This window comes from Lissotriton vulgaris, chromosome 2_1, assembly GCF_964263255.1.
Source record: "Lissotriton vulgaris chromosome 2_1, aLisVul1.2, whole genome shotgun sequence".
NCBI classification, from domain to species: Eukaryota; Metazoa; Chordata; class Amphibia; order Caudata; family Salamandridae; genus Lissotriton; species Lissotriton vulgaris.
Window position 1 is genome coordinate 1,831,457,812 of NC_141687.1, and position 14,757 is coordinate 1,831,472,568.

The 14,757-nt window shown below is 46.6% G+C and overlaps 1 protein-coding gene across 1 annotated transcript in view; it reads left to right on the forward strand.

Annotated features, from left to right (window-relative positions):
- ANP32A (acidic nuclear phosphoprotein 32 family member A) overlaps positions 1 to 14,757 on the forward strand; it is a 158,474-nt gene that overhangs the window by 103,904 nt on the left and 39,813 nt on the right. Inside the window, exon 3 of the mRNA XM_086957965.1 lies at positions 10,744 to 10,866. Coding sequence (XP_086814091.1) covers positions 10,744 to 10,866 — 123 coding nt within the window. The remainder of the gene's footprint in view (positions 1 to 10,743; positions 10,867 to 14,757) is intronic.

Sequence of the window (14,757 nt, forward strand, 5' to 3'; positions counted from 1 at the left end):
CCGTATCCGGACTCAGGCGCACCTCAGCGCCAACAGCAAGCCAGGGGGACGCCGATGGAAACCGCCGAGGGGCACACCCCCCGAAGTTGCAGCCCCCCCCGGAGCCAGTCAGTACTCACTACGAAGATGTAGTAGCTATAACTTGGGGTGTGCGTGTTTGCGTGAGGTCCAAGCACTCCCCACCGCTGGTGCTGATGTCTCCAAAGGGGCGCCCGGCAGAGCACCACACGTTAGGCCCTCACCAGGTCTCACTCAAGTGTCGCGTTGCACCAGCCACCATGTCCCCACTAACACTCGGGGTGGCAGCGTATCACTCCTCACTGGGCCGCCGGTGTGCACTCCAGGCTGCCGACGCTCACCAGGGACACCTTACCAGAAGGGCCGGAACTCCGCGAGGGCCGCCGGCCGCACGCACAGCTACGCAAGCCGGGCGGCTCCAAAATCAAGATCGGGGATTGCGGCCCAGTCCGCCGCAATGCGGTGTCGGTGCTAAACACTCCCAGCGGGTCCTTCTGCTGCCGGGACACACCACAAAGTCCGCCGCCAGGTCACTGTGGGAGAATGCCTCAATTAGGTTACTACTGACTCGGATTTTGAGGGTAGCGGTGCGGAGCTCCTCTCTTAGGCGTCCGCCATCAACGCCGGCAAGCTCTGCCCCCCCAACTCTCCCATATCTATTCACACAGAAATATAGGTATCCATGCATGCAGTGTAGACAAGCACACTTCCGTATGTATCCCTTGGTACAAAGAACATACAGGTAAAACACAAAAGGGTTTATACGAGCTCGTACGTCAGCGTTGAAGTTACTCGTCGAGATATACTTACAGGTACTAGAATAAACAAATAATTTGCACACATGAATGTGTTTCTGTATACATCCGAGACAAAAAAATAGGTTTGCACATCCTAGAAAAAAATAAAAATGTAGAAGTACAGATGTGCTTTCAAGTGTTTACACCAATGTGTATCGCATCCATGTACAAGAACATGTATGCAGAAGATCTGTATGAGTTATTGTGTACACTGGTATATTTACATATAATAAACACACATTGTAACTCACACGCGCGAAGTAATATGTATTTTGGAAGATGTTTACTTATCTCACGTGCTGGAATAGTTCGGTTCGTGTGTGGTTGTGTACAACTGTGCACCTCGGTGTCTCTGTGGCACTTTGCATGGGTAAAGTAATAGACTCAAATGTGACCCCTGTCATCACTGTTGAGCGGGGATCAGATGTCTCCCTGCAAGAAGCTACGCTGTGCACCTGTCGAGCTCCCAGAGAGTTCATCTGGTCTTCGGGGCGCCTGCAGCCTCCCCACGGTGGGAGCTTCGAGCTCGGTACCACACGCGTGCCGCTCGCGCGCACTGTCAGTAGTAGTGTAAGGCGGCCGGCACGTGTCTATGCTGGCGCGAGGGCTCCGGTGCACATGCTGACAGAGCTATATTTATACCCAGGAAGGCCTTCTTAGTATTCACTATACAGTGCCCGATTGCCTGCATAAAGAAATGGGCGCAAACGTGGCGAGGCATTTACAGGTGCCTGTTTGTGTGCAGACACACAAACCAACTCACACACAAACCGAGAGACTCCTGGCTGCAGCATTAGCAGACCCTTGCCAACGAAGGGCTCCGCACAGCCCAGCCTCTCTCTCTCACCTTGTGATCTGTGGCATATATCCTCGGGTGAAGAGGCCGAGTTTGGAACGACCCGCGGGAGGGCTGGAGGCAAAGAATGATATACCAATAAGGGCCAGTAAACGAAAGAGAGCGATTGAGAATCCGGGAAGATCACGACATCAATGTAAGAAACGGGAGGTTTTGGCATTTCCGTGAGATCAGAGGCGAATAAAATAGCAGCAAAAATGCATGATCTAATCATAAGGTTCGGGATGAAACCTGAATATCTGTCTGGTAAATGTCTGTGACTGCTTATGTTTGCTAAAACACATTATAACTCGCTGCACATAGTGGGTAATAAAACACACATAACAGTAAAATGGCCGTAAACCCCAACGCGATCGACAATAAGGCAATAAATATTGTTGACAGCACTACGAAAAAGAGCAATCGTTGAGAACAGCAATGCGCTGTGTGGTTGACAAAAAATGACAACGCCCTGTACAGTCTTACGCCTAAAAATAAAAAAATAAAAACAATACTCTGAGCACTAACGCTGTAATCAATAACACGCGCTCTTACCAACGTGATTCTGTTGGAAAGAAAAAAGAACGAACACGAATATTAACTGAACACATACAAGGAAAGAAAGTATTCTTTGGTGATGACAGAAACAACAAGCCAAGTCACAGTTTAAAACAAGTAAAACTCCGATATTACCTTGATTTGCCCCCATTCAGTTCACCCCATTACAATGCGTCCCCGAACAATGACGTACCCATGGCTACCTCCCACATCCGGGTACCGGGGGCGGGGAGCCGGCTGGAGCGTTTCCGGGTCAGCAGAGGCGTCTGCTACAGGCAAAGGGTGCGCGGGGGACGCGGCGTCCGCTTCTACACGGTCTCGGCGCACTGCTGTTGGGTGCCGTTTGAATTATGCAATCCAAGCCAGGTGATGCGGCGGAGATACCAGGGGAGTCGCGACAAAAGAGCCAGGTGAGTGAGGGGTGGCTGCATGTGTGTGTGCGCGCGTGCGTGTGTATGCAATGTGTGTCTGTGCGCAGGCGTGAGTGTGGCTGTGTACGCGCGCAAGGCTGATGTACTGTGAATCAGACACAGGAGATGTGCACAGTGCCGGGCTGGGCGTGCGCGCCCACAAAGTGAAATCGCCGCGTGCACAACCCCTGTCTCAGATTCCCAAAAACGGGCAACATTAGATACTTCGCTGGACGCAATGCTTCGCATTTCTTTCTCCAGCTCGACCTAAAATTGGCCTCACGCAATCAACTAAAAACAAGTTCTTAAACATGCGCCATGGCATTATTCCCATATTACCGCACCTGGCACCTTGGAAAAGGGGAAGCTCAGCAAGCTGCTGCCGACTCTGCTTATCAGGAAAAGAGGACCTAATCCACATAATCTGCACTTGTTCAAAATTTATGGACATAAGACGATCCCTACTCCGGGCCCTATGGAACCAGAAGGGCATAAGCTAAGCCCCTTGGAGCACCTTGCTTCCTTAATCCCTATGGCTTCGAACAATACACATAATGACTCTTTATGATCTCAACAAGCAGGTCCACTTGTTTTTTATATTTTAACTGTAACCATGATTTTTTTTTGTACACATTTGTATGTTTTTTTATATTGAGAGTTTTTATTAACTGTACAATAAACCTTACTAATTACCATGCATCCTTGGGTAGAGCTGTGGGTGGCATTAATGAGGCATATACGTCTCTAGTATCATTACATAATGTCATGTCTGCCAGTTATTGTTTTGTCACGGGTCTGAGCCCTATATCTCAGCATATTACAACTCTATGCTTTGTGAATAGTGCTAGTGCCGCATAGCATTTGACTTTAGTAGGAACATCCTTGACATATCCCAGCATGGCTACGAAAAGGGTTCCAGGTTTGGGGCACTCAATAATTTTATATATGCTGTTGTATGCCTCGCTTCAGAATTCAGCAATGTCTGGGCACTCCCAGGCAAGATGTAGGAAATTAGCCACTGAAGGACAGCAACACCTGTTTTGGCTCTACTTCCAAACCGAATCCCTGTAGTTTTACTAGTGAGACATAAAGGTGGTGGAAAGCGTTATAATGTTAAAGGTAATGCTTACTTTTCATGGATTTTATACCACTTTAAGCAAGTTTCTATATTTTGTTCCAATCTCTGTTTAGATAATAATGATTGAGGGATTTTAATTGTACTTATCTGATTGTAGAACCTATGAAATGTTTCAGGTAATGTTTGGAGTTTCTATTAATTGGGTGTTTGAATTCAGTGAGTGTGGTTCTCCTGGAATTGTTAGGAAGCTAACCCTTATTGTGTGTCTTAAACTGTAGTATAAGAAAATATCTAAGTTACTTGACTCCTCCATCTCATGGAATTGAGCCTCGGAGAGAAAAAACACAATTTGGGGTAAAATCTTACATTTTGGTGAGACCCAACATCAGTAGTTGGACTAGCCATAAGTTATCAAGTCAATTGAACGTATGTGTTATCCAATACTGTTAGTTCCACTGTGTACTCTAGGAGGTCTGTCAGATTATTTGGTTGTTTTCCACCATGCTCTTGTAGTACAATCAAATGTATTCAGTTGTCTAAAGGGACTAGCTATGTAATGAGTGACTACTTTTGTTTATTGGGACCTAGTACAACCATCTCTTTTTCTATAAGGGTATGAGGACAGGATAATACCTGTATCTGAGGAAGTGTGCTTTTGACACACAAAAATAGAGTTCTATAGCTGATCCTTACAAGCCCATCCTCTGTTCTAGAGAAGAGTTTCCATGTGAATCAGGGCTGCCAGCCTGCCCACTAGAACGTTATTAATAAGTAACGGATTATAGAGAATAGTATTTAAGGCAGTAACTCAAGAATAATTTAGGAAATTGGGTTATTGTGTGGGATGTGAGGCCTGCACATGTAATAGGTCCCCAATTCCTGCCTTACTCGGAACAAGACACCTCACTGTAGTGCTTAACTCTCTCAGAGTAGTGAAACAGATCAGTCCAAGGCCTACTCAGGGATGGTGATGTGGTCTAGTAATCACCATTCATTGGCACGTAGTAATAACACTCAATAAATGATTGTCCAGTCCGTGCATTTTTTTTATAGGAAAAAATTAGTAAATTTCTTACGCACACACTTGTAAATGCTACGCATTAAATGATACAGCAGATCAAAAATACCTTGGATTACGTTATGAAATCACATCTGACCCCAAAAGGTCATGTCACTCAAAAGCACAGTGCCCTCCACCTATACCAGACAACACATCACAACATACGGGGGAGGTTTCACTTTAGATAAAACAACCCTTTTGATATCATCAAGAGTTCACCATATTGCAAGAACAACAAACTACATGGACAAAAACCCACCATTTTGCATAAATGCCATAATCAATAATAACCATGTGTAAATGCAATCATTCATTTCAATAAAGCATATCAACATTGCTCAATAATCACTGTGGATATTATTATACAAATAAACTAATTGAAAATGAACAAAACTTGTCTGTTTGCTTTTTATAAACTTTCAGGCCACATAAACTACAACCATAAAAACAGTCTTAGAGGGCACCACTTTCAGGCCACATAACGTGCAGCTAAATAACTTGCCCCTAGTGGGCACTAAACTCTGCCTTGTTTTTACAATTTCAGACCACATAAAACAAAGATCATCTCTGGAGCATAGTGTGCTTCATGCTCCCCTGGGAGGCAATTGGTGGTAAACCCCTCCCCGCCCGAACGCCCAAAATTTGGCAGCGATCTGCATGGCACTCTGAGAAAAAGTTAATTCTTGGGACGCAAGCGATGTTCTTCCCTCACGTCCCAATATAATTTTTTTTAGAAGAAAAGTGCTTGTATCAAAATTATTTTCTTTAGCACTGTTGTGAATAATCTGATTATATCCACTGCACCGTGAAGGTACTGGGTTGCATGTGAACGGTTTGTCCACCTCATTTAACTGGTTACTGTTACTACTACTTCCCTCGTTGCTCTAATCAAGCTCAGGTCTTTCTGTTGGTGTTCTACCAATTTGAGGCCTGCTTCTAGTTTTGTTTTTGGTATGTCCCAATCAGGGGGCCGATTAGGATGGCGGTGAATCCGCATCCTCCTGGCCCACGGAAGCCACCGCCGGCCTGGAGAATACGGATTCACCGCCGCGGCCACAGAAAACACCCACCGCCAGATTAGGATGGCGGTGGGACCGGCGGCGGACGGCAGGTCCGTCCGCCGCAGATCCGCGGGGTGGGAGGGCTATTTAGTGACGGTGTCTGCAAGACGCCGTCAGCCAAATTAGGATGTGCATTGAAACATGCTTTTCCACAGCGGCTTTTCCGCCGTGGAAAAGCATGTGGTGTTTGGGGGCCCGTTGCGGGCCCCCAGGGTGTTGGGGCGTGGGGGGTGCACATGGGGGGTACCTATGGTACCCCCCAGCATTTACATGCACAAAGCGGCAGGCACCGCGCGGTGCCTGACGTTTTGTGCATGTAAATGTAAAACATGCATTTTTAACCTTGCGGCGGGTGCTGCTTGAAGCAGCACCCGCCGCAAGGTTAAAGATACAGGATGTGGCCGCCAGGGTGGCGGTCACATCCTAATTGCATCAGAGGGACCGCCGCTGCCCCTGCGGACGGTCCCTCCACCTCCGCCATCCTAATGAGCCCATAAGTTTCTATCCGATTTGATAACTAAAGATTGCCATCTGATAACCTCCATAGAAGAATCCCAAATGTTTCTGTTTACATCTTGTCTGTTATTTACCCCAAAATACTCCACTATCTGGGTTTTTAATTTATTTTTGAAAACTCTAGCTTTCAGAATTGATTTGTAAAACCGCCGTGCTTTCCTCGGTTATATGTCTGATGTGCCTGTCTCACATCAAGAGGGAGTGGTCAGAGTTTGTTATGGTGCCCACATTAACCCTTTTAGTTATGCCTATCGTAGTTTCCATTCTCCAGATTAGGTTGATTTGAGAGTATGTCCTATGTATGTCGGAGAAAAAAATACATTTTCTGTAATTAGGGTGGGTTGTTCTCCAGCTGTCAATCAAGGTTATGTTAGCTTCGAAATGTCTATCGCCCAGGAGTCTTATCTGTTCCGGATATTGGCATCGGATTGAAGTCAGGTAACCATATCATTTCTCTCACTACTTTCTGTTTGATAATCTATAACAACAAGTTTAGACATTTCTCTTGGCCTACATTTGGAGTATACAGCATTAGCATTGTCATATCTTTTTCTAGTTACCTATTAGTATTATGAATCTGCGCTCTTTATGATCATTTATATTATATCCTCTATCTGCAGAGGGAGATCTCACTGAAGGCCACATTCACCCCATACCTTGTTTTACTGAGGTATGATACTGGTGGGAAAGAGTTTGTGTGAAATATCCTTCTGTAAGAGATGTTTCTCCTGTAGACAGATTGTGACTGGGTATTCTAAAGAGCCTTCTAGATCATGTGTCTTACTAGGGGTATTAAGTCTCCTGACGTTATATGTTATAATTCATACAATATCATCATATGCAAGGTTTGCCGACTTATACCGTTTGTATCTGGTATCCTCATTTGTATATCTGGTAATCTTCAATCCATTACCTTTCCCTCTCCTGAAAATCCCCTCACTTGAACATTAGCAAACATAACCATTATTCCTTAATAGGTGACTTCCCAAGTGAGTACTTGATAACGCCAAAGGCGCCTCACCTGTGACCAGTCTCTCCCTCCTCTCAACGACTACCACTTATGTTCTCATTATTGCCGAAATATTGTTACCTTCCTCCAAGCATCTTAACAGCATAGGGAACATGCTAAATCCTAAAGTTCATGTGAGCTGTCATTCCCCCCCCTTCACCTTCCGTAGACTCCTAGCTAGTAACCTGCTAGTGCCCTTTTCTTCTGGGTGGTCTAGCCCGTTCACATCCTACTTTGGTACTGGCGCTAGGTTCTTCATCTTAAGAATGTTCTGCTGGATATGGGGCCGTCCTCAGTCCTATCATCATCTTTACTGCCCTAGGGTGCTTGATTGCTTGGCTTTTAGACTGGTAGGAACAGCGTAGTTCAAATGCAAAAGGCGACCTGTATGTTATCTTTTTCACTGGAGAGGTCTCTTGTGATCTCTTACATATCTTGTCTTTTGTTCAGTGTATTTTGGGATACATCTTGAAATCATTGAGCTGTGCAATTCCTCACAGCCAATGGAATCAGTCTTCTGGCTTCTCTTAAGATTCTTTCTTTTACATAAGAATGGACACGCTTTACAAGCATGCCCCTCGGATGTGTTGACGAGGTCTTGATTGATCTTTCATTTTGTCCACCATTCACTTTCCCGTTTGTCTTATCTACTGTCATGTTGAGTGTCTCCATTGCGTTCTCATTTATGCTAACTCGATCTCCCAAATGATTACACATCCCTCGATTGTTCCAATATCTTGGAGAGTATTTTTGGCTCAGACCGTCTTTAATTAGTAAGCTTCCCAGTAGGTTTTTCTTTGTTAAGGGTGAATGCTTCGCTTTTCTTGAAGCTATTATTGCATTTTTTTCCTGTTGTACCAGTACCCTCTCATTAGTTTTTTTTTTTTCTGGATGTTTTCTTCTTCCCAACTGGAGCGCAAGTCTCTTTTGGGTTTATTAAAATACGCTTTATTCATGAAGTCCTTTCCATTAATTTCTCATTTTCGTTTGTTTCTACCTTTGTTAATTTTTTAACATCTGATATATATATATATATATATATATATATATCAAACACACGAGTTTACCCAAAAAACGAAAGGGCCCAACAGGTAGGTATGGCTTGCATTCTTTAATGGAGGTTGCTGGTAAAGAATCAACAGGCATGTCAAACCGGGAATAAGTTCAGCCTCATGCCGACGCGTTTCGTGTACTTCCACTTCTTCATGGGCTTGGCTGACTCAGGCATGCACCAACAGTTTTTGAAAGAGCACCTGAGTTCTTTAATGAATACCCGCCCGGGTGGGCGTGGCCACCTGTTTGGCCTGCTGGTATTCGTAGTGCTTTCCGTTTTACTCTTGTGAGTTTGTAGTGCATCCAAAATGAAAAGTTAATTATTAAAACCACAGTGGGTTGTTGCACATCCCTCGAATACTTCACCAACAGCTCTGCTCCTCCATTAGCAGCTCCTGTCCCTCATACTGGTTTCGCCGACTGGTGTGTTTGATGTGAAACGGCTGGCCTACGCCGTGAAAGAAGCCCGCTGCATGAAAGCAGACCCTCGGTGACTCCAGTCGGCGAAACCAGTATGAGAGTAAAACGAAAAGCACTACGAATACCAGCAGGCCAAGCAGGTGGCCACGCCCACCCGGGCGGGTATTCATTAAAGAACTCAGGTGCTCTTTCAAAAACTGTTGGTGCATGCCTGAGTCAGCCAAGCCCATGAAGAAGTGGAAGTACACGAAACGCGTCGGCATGAGGCTGAACTTATTCCCGGTTTGACATGCCTGTTGATTCTTTACCAGCAACCTCCATTAAAGAATGCAAGCCATACCTACCTGTTGGGCCCTTTCGTTTTTTGGGTAAACTCGTGTGTTTGATGTGAAACGGCTGGCCTACGTCGTGAAAGAAGCCCGCTGCATGAAAGCAGACCCTCGGTGACTCCAGTCGGCGAAACCAGTATGAGGGACAGGAGCTGCTAATGGAGGAGCAGAGCTGTTGGTGAAGTATTCGAGGGATGTGCAACAACCCACTGTGGTTTTAATAATTAACTTCTCATTTTGGATGCACTACAAACTCACAAGAGTAAAACGAAAAGCACTACGAATACCAGCAGGCCAAGCAGGTGGCTACGCCCACCCGGGCGGGTATTCATTAAAGAACTCAGGTGCTCTTTCAAAAACTGTTGGTGCATGCCTGAGTCAGCCAAGCCCATGAAGAAGTGGAAGTACACAAAACGCGTCGGCATGAGGCTGAACTTATTCCCGGTTTGACATGCCTGTTGATTCTTTACCAGCAACCTCCATTAAAGAATGCAAGCCATACCTACCTGTTGGGCCCTTTCGTTTTTTGGGTAAACTCGTGTGTTTGATGTGAAACGGCTGGCCTACGTCGTGAAAGAAGCCCGCTGCATGAAAGCAGACCCTCGGTGACTCCAGTCGGCGAAACCAGTATGAGGGACAGGAGCTGCTAATGGAGGAGCAGAGCTGTTGGTGAAGTATTCGAGGGATGTGCAACAACCCACTGTGGTTTTAATAATTAACTTCTCATTTTGGATGCACTACAAACTCACAAGAGTAAAACGAAAAGCACTACGAATACCAGCAGGCCAAGCAGGTGGCTACGCCCACCCGGGCGGGTATTCATTAAAGAACTCAGGTGCTCTTTCAAAAACTGTTGGTGCATGCCTGAGTCAGCCAAGCCCATGAAGAAGTGGAAGTACACAAAACGCGTCGGCATGAGGCTGAACTTATTCCCGGTTTGACATGCCTGTTGATTCTTTACCAGCAACCTCCATTAAAGAATGCAAGCCATACCTACCTGTTGGGCCCTTTCGTTTTTTGGGTAAACTCGTGTGTTTGATATATATATATATATATATGTGTGAGCGAGGCCACACATGGTGGCCGAAACACGTCATACCGCCGTGCCTAAAAGAATAAAATCGGATTAAGCACTAATCTCTGGAGTCCGTGTCCCTGTGTCCCTGTGGTGCTCAATCAGCTCGTTATCTGGGACTGGTTGTTTGTATGTAATATATATATATGTTCTGAGATCTATTTTGTAAATATTTAAGAAATAGAATGTTATGTGTCGATGCCATGAACTGCGTTAAGAGATAGTCAGTTGAAGCCAAATAAAAATAGCAAAACTATGGAGGCTGGAAAATGGGAGATGTTGGCTGCAAGATGAATATCTGAAATCAGTGCCACTGTTTAAGTGCTCTTATTTTAAAGGCTAAGTTTACTGTCATTCCTCATGATTTACTTCTGGATCCAAAATGTTATTGTTTTAGATTATGGTTGCCCAATGGATCATTTCCTTCACCTTTTTTGGCTGTGAAAAAACAACAAGACATGTTAACTAGTTTGCAGCTATAATTAACTATGTATTTTAATCTTTACATTTGTCTCTTCCGGCAGCTTGAATTGAGCGACAACCGAATCTCTGGAGGATTGGAAGTACTGGCCGAAAAATGTCCAAACCTTACACATCTCAACCTCAGTGGGAATAAAATCAAGGATCTAGGAACCATTGAACCCCTGGTGAGTTCCAGTGATTATGGAAGTACAGTGTTACAGACTTAATGAGAACATTGGACTTAAAATGACAGATTAAAAACCAGCTTCTCTGTCAAATTGTTTGTATGGAATGATGATCAGTGGTTGGGGAGTTTATAGTAACTTTTACTTCTTTTGACTGAGGAAAGGAGGAGTACTTCCATTGTTATGTTTTTGACAGAGTCCCAGCAAGCTTCTTGGCTCATGGACCTCATGAGCTGAAGGAGATTATCTACCTCTGTTTTGCAGCGTGAATCTTTCTGGATTCACTAGGCTGTGCATTATTCCGCGGTCTTGTGGTTGGGTCCGGAATCGTAGTCTTTTCTTTGTTTTTTAAAAAAAAAATCGTAGCCCAGGTGGGCATTAACGTCCCACCTTTTGGTGTATTTCGGGTGACGTCGGCGCGCTTCCTGCGGAAGCACCCACTCTTGGGTGCCATCTTCAGATTATTTTTTCCGCGGTTGGGTCTGGATCGTTCCCGAGAGGGCTCCAGACATTTTTGGAGAAAAGAAGATAACACGCAGTTTTTGGACGAAAAACATTGGAGAAGACTTTAGGAGACTACATCATCGAGAAGATCAACGAAAGAGGGAAGGAAGTTCAAGAACTTCGATTTTCCATCGAAGAATGCGAGCGCAGGGGGCCCCCTGAACGCATGAGATGTACAAGACTCCTTTCAAGTTCTGCGCAAATTGCCACCACAAGTAAGCACAGAAGGACCAGCACCCAGTTTGCAACCTCTGCCTACCTGTAGACCACGAGAGCAGCGCCTGCTCCGCCTTTACGCCAAAAACTCTTCAAGTTCGAGCGAGACAGAGAGTAGCCAATGCCACGATGCAGGGCAAGGGCCAGCCTCCATCCCTTCGAGACCTGGGCCTATCTTCAGACGAAGAAGACCACAACGCCGCCGAAGACGACGGCTACACGGTCGTAGAGACCGATATTACGAAGAGTCCAAAGAAGGTAGGAGACTCTACGGCCCCTAAAGCCCCGAGAGACCAAGAGTCTCGAAAGATCGAGGGAAAATCCTCGAAAGCGCCGGCGCCTAAAGCTTCGGCGCCCGCACCTAAACCGAGGCCCAGCGGATCCTCTGAGAAGGAGTCCCCGGTGCCGAGAGCTGAAGAACAGCTAAAGCCGTCGAAAAACGTCTCCGAAAAGGAACGTCCGACGCCGAGGGAGAAGGACCTGAAAAAGGCCCCAGCGCCGACGCCGAAGATAAGCTTGGCGCCAAATTTACCGCCGAAGAGACCGGCTGACCGATTGGACGCAGATCTGGCTGCCGAAAAGGAGAAGAAGAGGCGTCTCGAAGCTGAAATGGAAAACATCCTGCAACGAAAAAAGGATTTTGACGTCCGGATGAAAGACTACATAATCCTGACGAAGCCCAAGCCACAGGTGCATGAGGTGGTCGAGGAGGAAGAGGATGAAGTCGAGGAACAGTCGGAGAATGTCTAAACATTTGACGAATCGGACGAAGACGAGGCCTTCAACTACTATGAGAAGGACGACGACCGCTGGACGCTCCTGGGTTCGGCGACCTCGGAAAGTCAGGAGATTGACTGGCAAGATGTCAACACAGAGAGTCCTGAAGAAAGCGTCAACACGTATCCTTCGATGCCTTCGCCGCCAGATGACATTGGGGGTACAACACAGTCATCAGGAATGCAGCGGCTGTCTTCAAGGTGAAACTCGACGAAGAGCAGCAGAAGGCTGACTTCCTCCTCGAGACATTGCTCCCCACACAGACCAAGAGCCAGTACCTGCCAATGCTGGAAAGTGTCATGGCACAAGGGAAAGAAGCCTTCAAGGAGTCACCCCAAGGACTGAAAAGAAGTATAAACATTCATCCAAGGACCCAGCCTATATCCAGGGCACGGTCTCAGCTGACTCAATCATTGCTACCACAGCAAGGAAGAGGGCTAATGTGCCTTCTACCTCAGGGCCACCTCCAGACAAGGAGAGCAAGAGGATGGACTTGGTAGGCAGAAGAATTCAAAGGAATGCTCCGATGCACTGGCGAATGGTCAATTCCAACGCACTACTAAACGGGCATCAGTACCAAATCATGGAGGAACTGGGCAAGTTGATAAAGAATATGCCTCAGGAATTCAGAGACAGAGCCGAAAACCTAGTCGAAGAGGGGAAGAATGTGGCAAACTCTTGCATCAAGACAGCTCTGGGCGGAACTGACACCTGCAGTAGGCTCATGATGATGGGCATCACAGAAAGAAGACAAGCCTGGCTCAGGGTGTCAGGCTTCAAGCCAGAAGTACAACACAGCATCTTGAACACCCCGTTCAACGGACAGCCTTGTTCGGGGCCCCAGTAGATGAAAAGCTCAGCCACCTAAAGAAAGACAATGAGACAGCAAGGTCCATGGGGGCATTGTAGTTCAGAGGGTCGAAAAGGGGCACCCCATCACGAAGGCCCAACGGCAGGGGTGGTAACCAGCCAGGAACATCGCACCAGGCGTTCTAACAATCCCACCAGGCGGAGAACCAAACACAGCAAGGCCAACAAAAGCAGTCCTGGCAATACCAGCAGAGAGGCCAGTCCTTTCGTGGGAGAGGCAATGGACGTGGCCAGAATAGGAGGGGAGGTCAGCAACCCCCCGCCAAATGACTTGGTCAGGCAACGTGGGCCCACCCAAATAAGAACTCCCAGGGTGAGGCACAAGGACAACACGCAGGGGTCAAGTGCACTAAGTACCTGCGTGCATGTGAGGCCAGTGGGAGGAAGAATAAAACATTACTTCCAGGAGTGGAAGGCAATAACTTCAGACAAATGGGTTCTAAACATCATTCAGTTCGGATACTGCATAGAACTGGAAAAGACACCAACAAGGAGAAAGCCAAAGAGAAGGCAACTAGCAAGGAAAGAGCTGCAGCTGCTCCAAAAGGAAGCGAGAGAGCTCCTGCAAAAACAAGCCACTGAACCAGTACCTTACAGAGAAAGAAACAGAGGGGTGTATTCTACGTACTTCCTGGTGCCAAAGGTAGACGAAACAATGAGACCCATCCTGGACCTAAGGTTCTTAAACAAATTCATAAGAACGCAAAAATTCAAAATGACATCCCAGCAAGAGGTGCTCCCTCAATTGCAAAAAGGAGACTTCATGGTCACCATAGACCTAAAGGATGCCTACCTGCACATACCAATGAACAGAAGTCACAAACATCTGCTCAGATTCTCCATAGGGGAACACCACTATCAGTTCACAACCCTAGCGTTCTGTCTAAAGTCGGCGCCAAGGGTCTTCACAAAGTGCCTAGCAACAGTCGCAGCACACCTAAGAAGGGAGGGAATACACGTATACCCTTACCTGGACGACTGGCTATTAAAAGCAAGGTCATACCAGATATGCAAGGAGCATGCACAGAGAGTGACAAGAACAATGATGGACCTGGGATTCTCCATACACTGGGGGAAATCCTCAATGGAACCAGAACAAATAAAGATCTTCCTGGGAGCTCAGATCGACACCGTACAGAGCAAGGTGTTCCCAAGCGAGAAGAGGTCAGTTGCACTGGTGAAGGAGACGAAGCTCTACCAGAGGGGGCAAGCTCGGACAGTGAGAACTGCGAGCAAGATCATGGGCATGATGGCATCATGCATTCACCTAGTGCCAAATGTGCGGCTGCACATGAGACCCTTGCAGGAGTGGTTACAAGAGCAATGGTCACAAGCAGCAGGGCGTTGGGAGGATCTAGTGGTTGTAATGGACGCAGTGCAGAAAGAAATGGCATGGTGGAACATGGAGAACCTGACAAGGGGAAAGCCTCTAACGCCGCCAACGCCAACGGTGACCATCACCACAGATGCATCCCAGAAGGGATGGGGAGCTCACATGGAGAAACTCAAAGTGAGGGGTCTGTG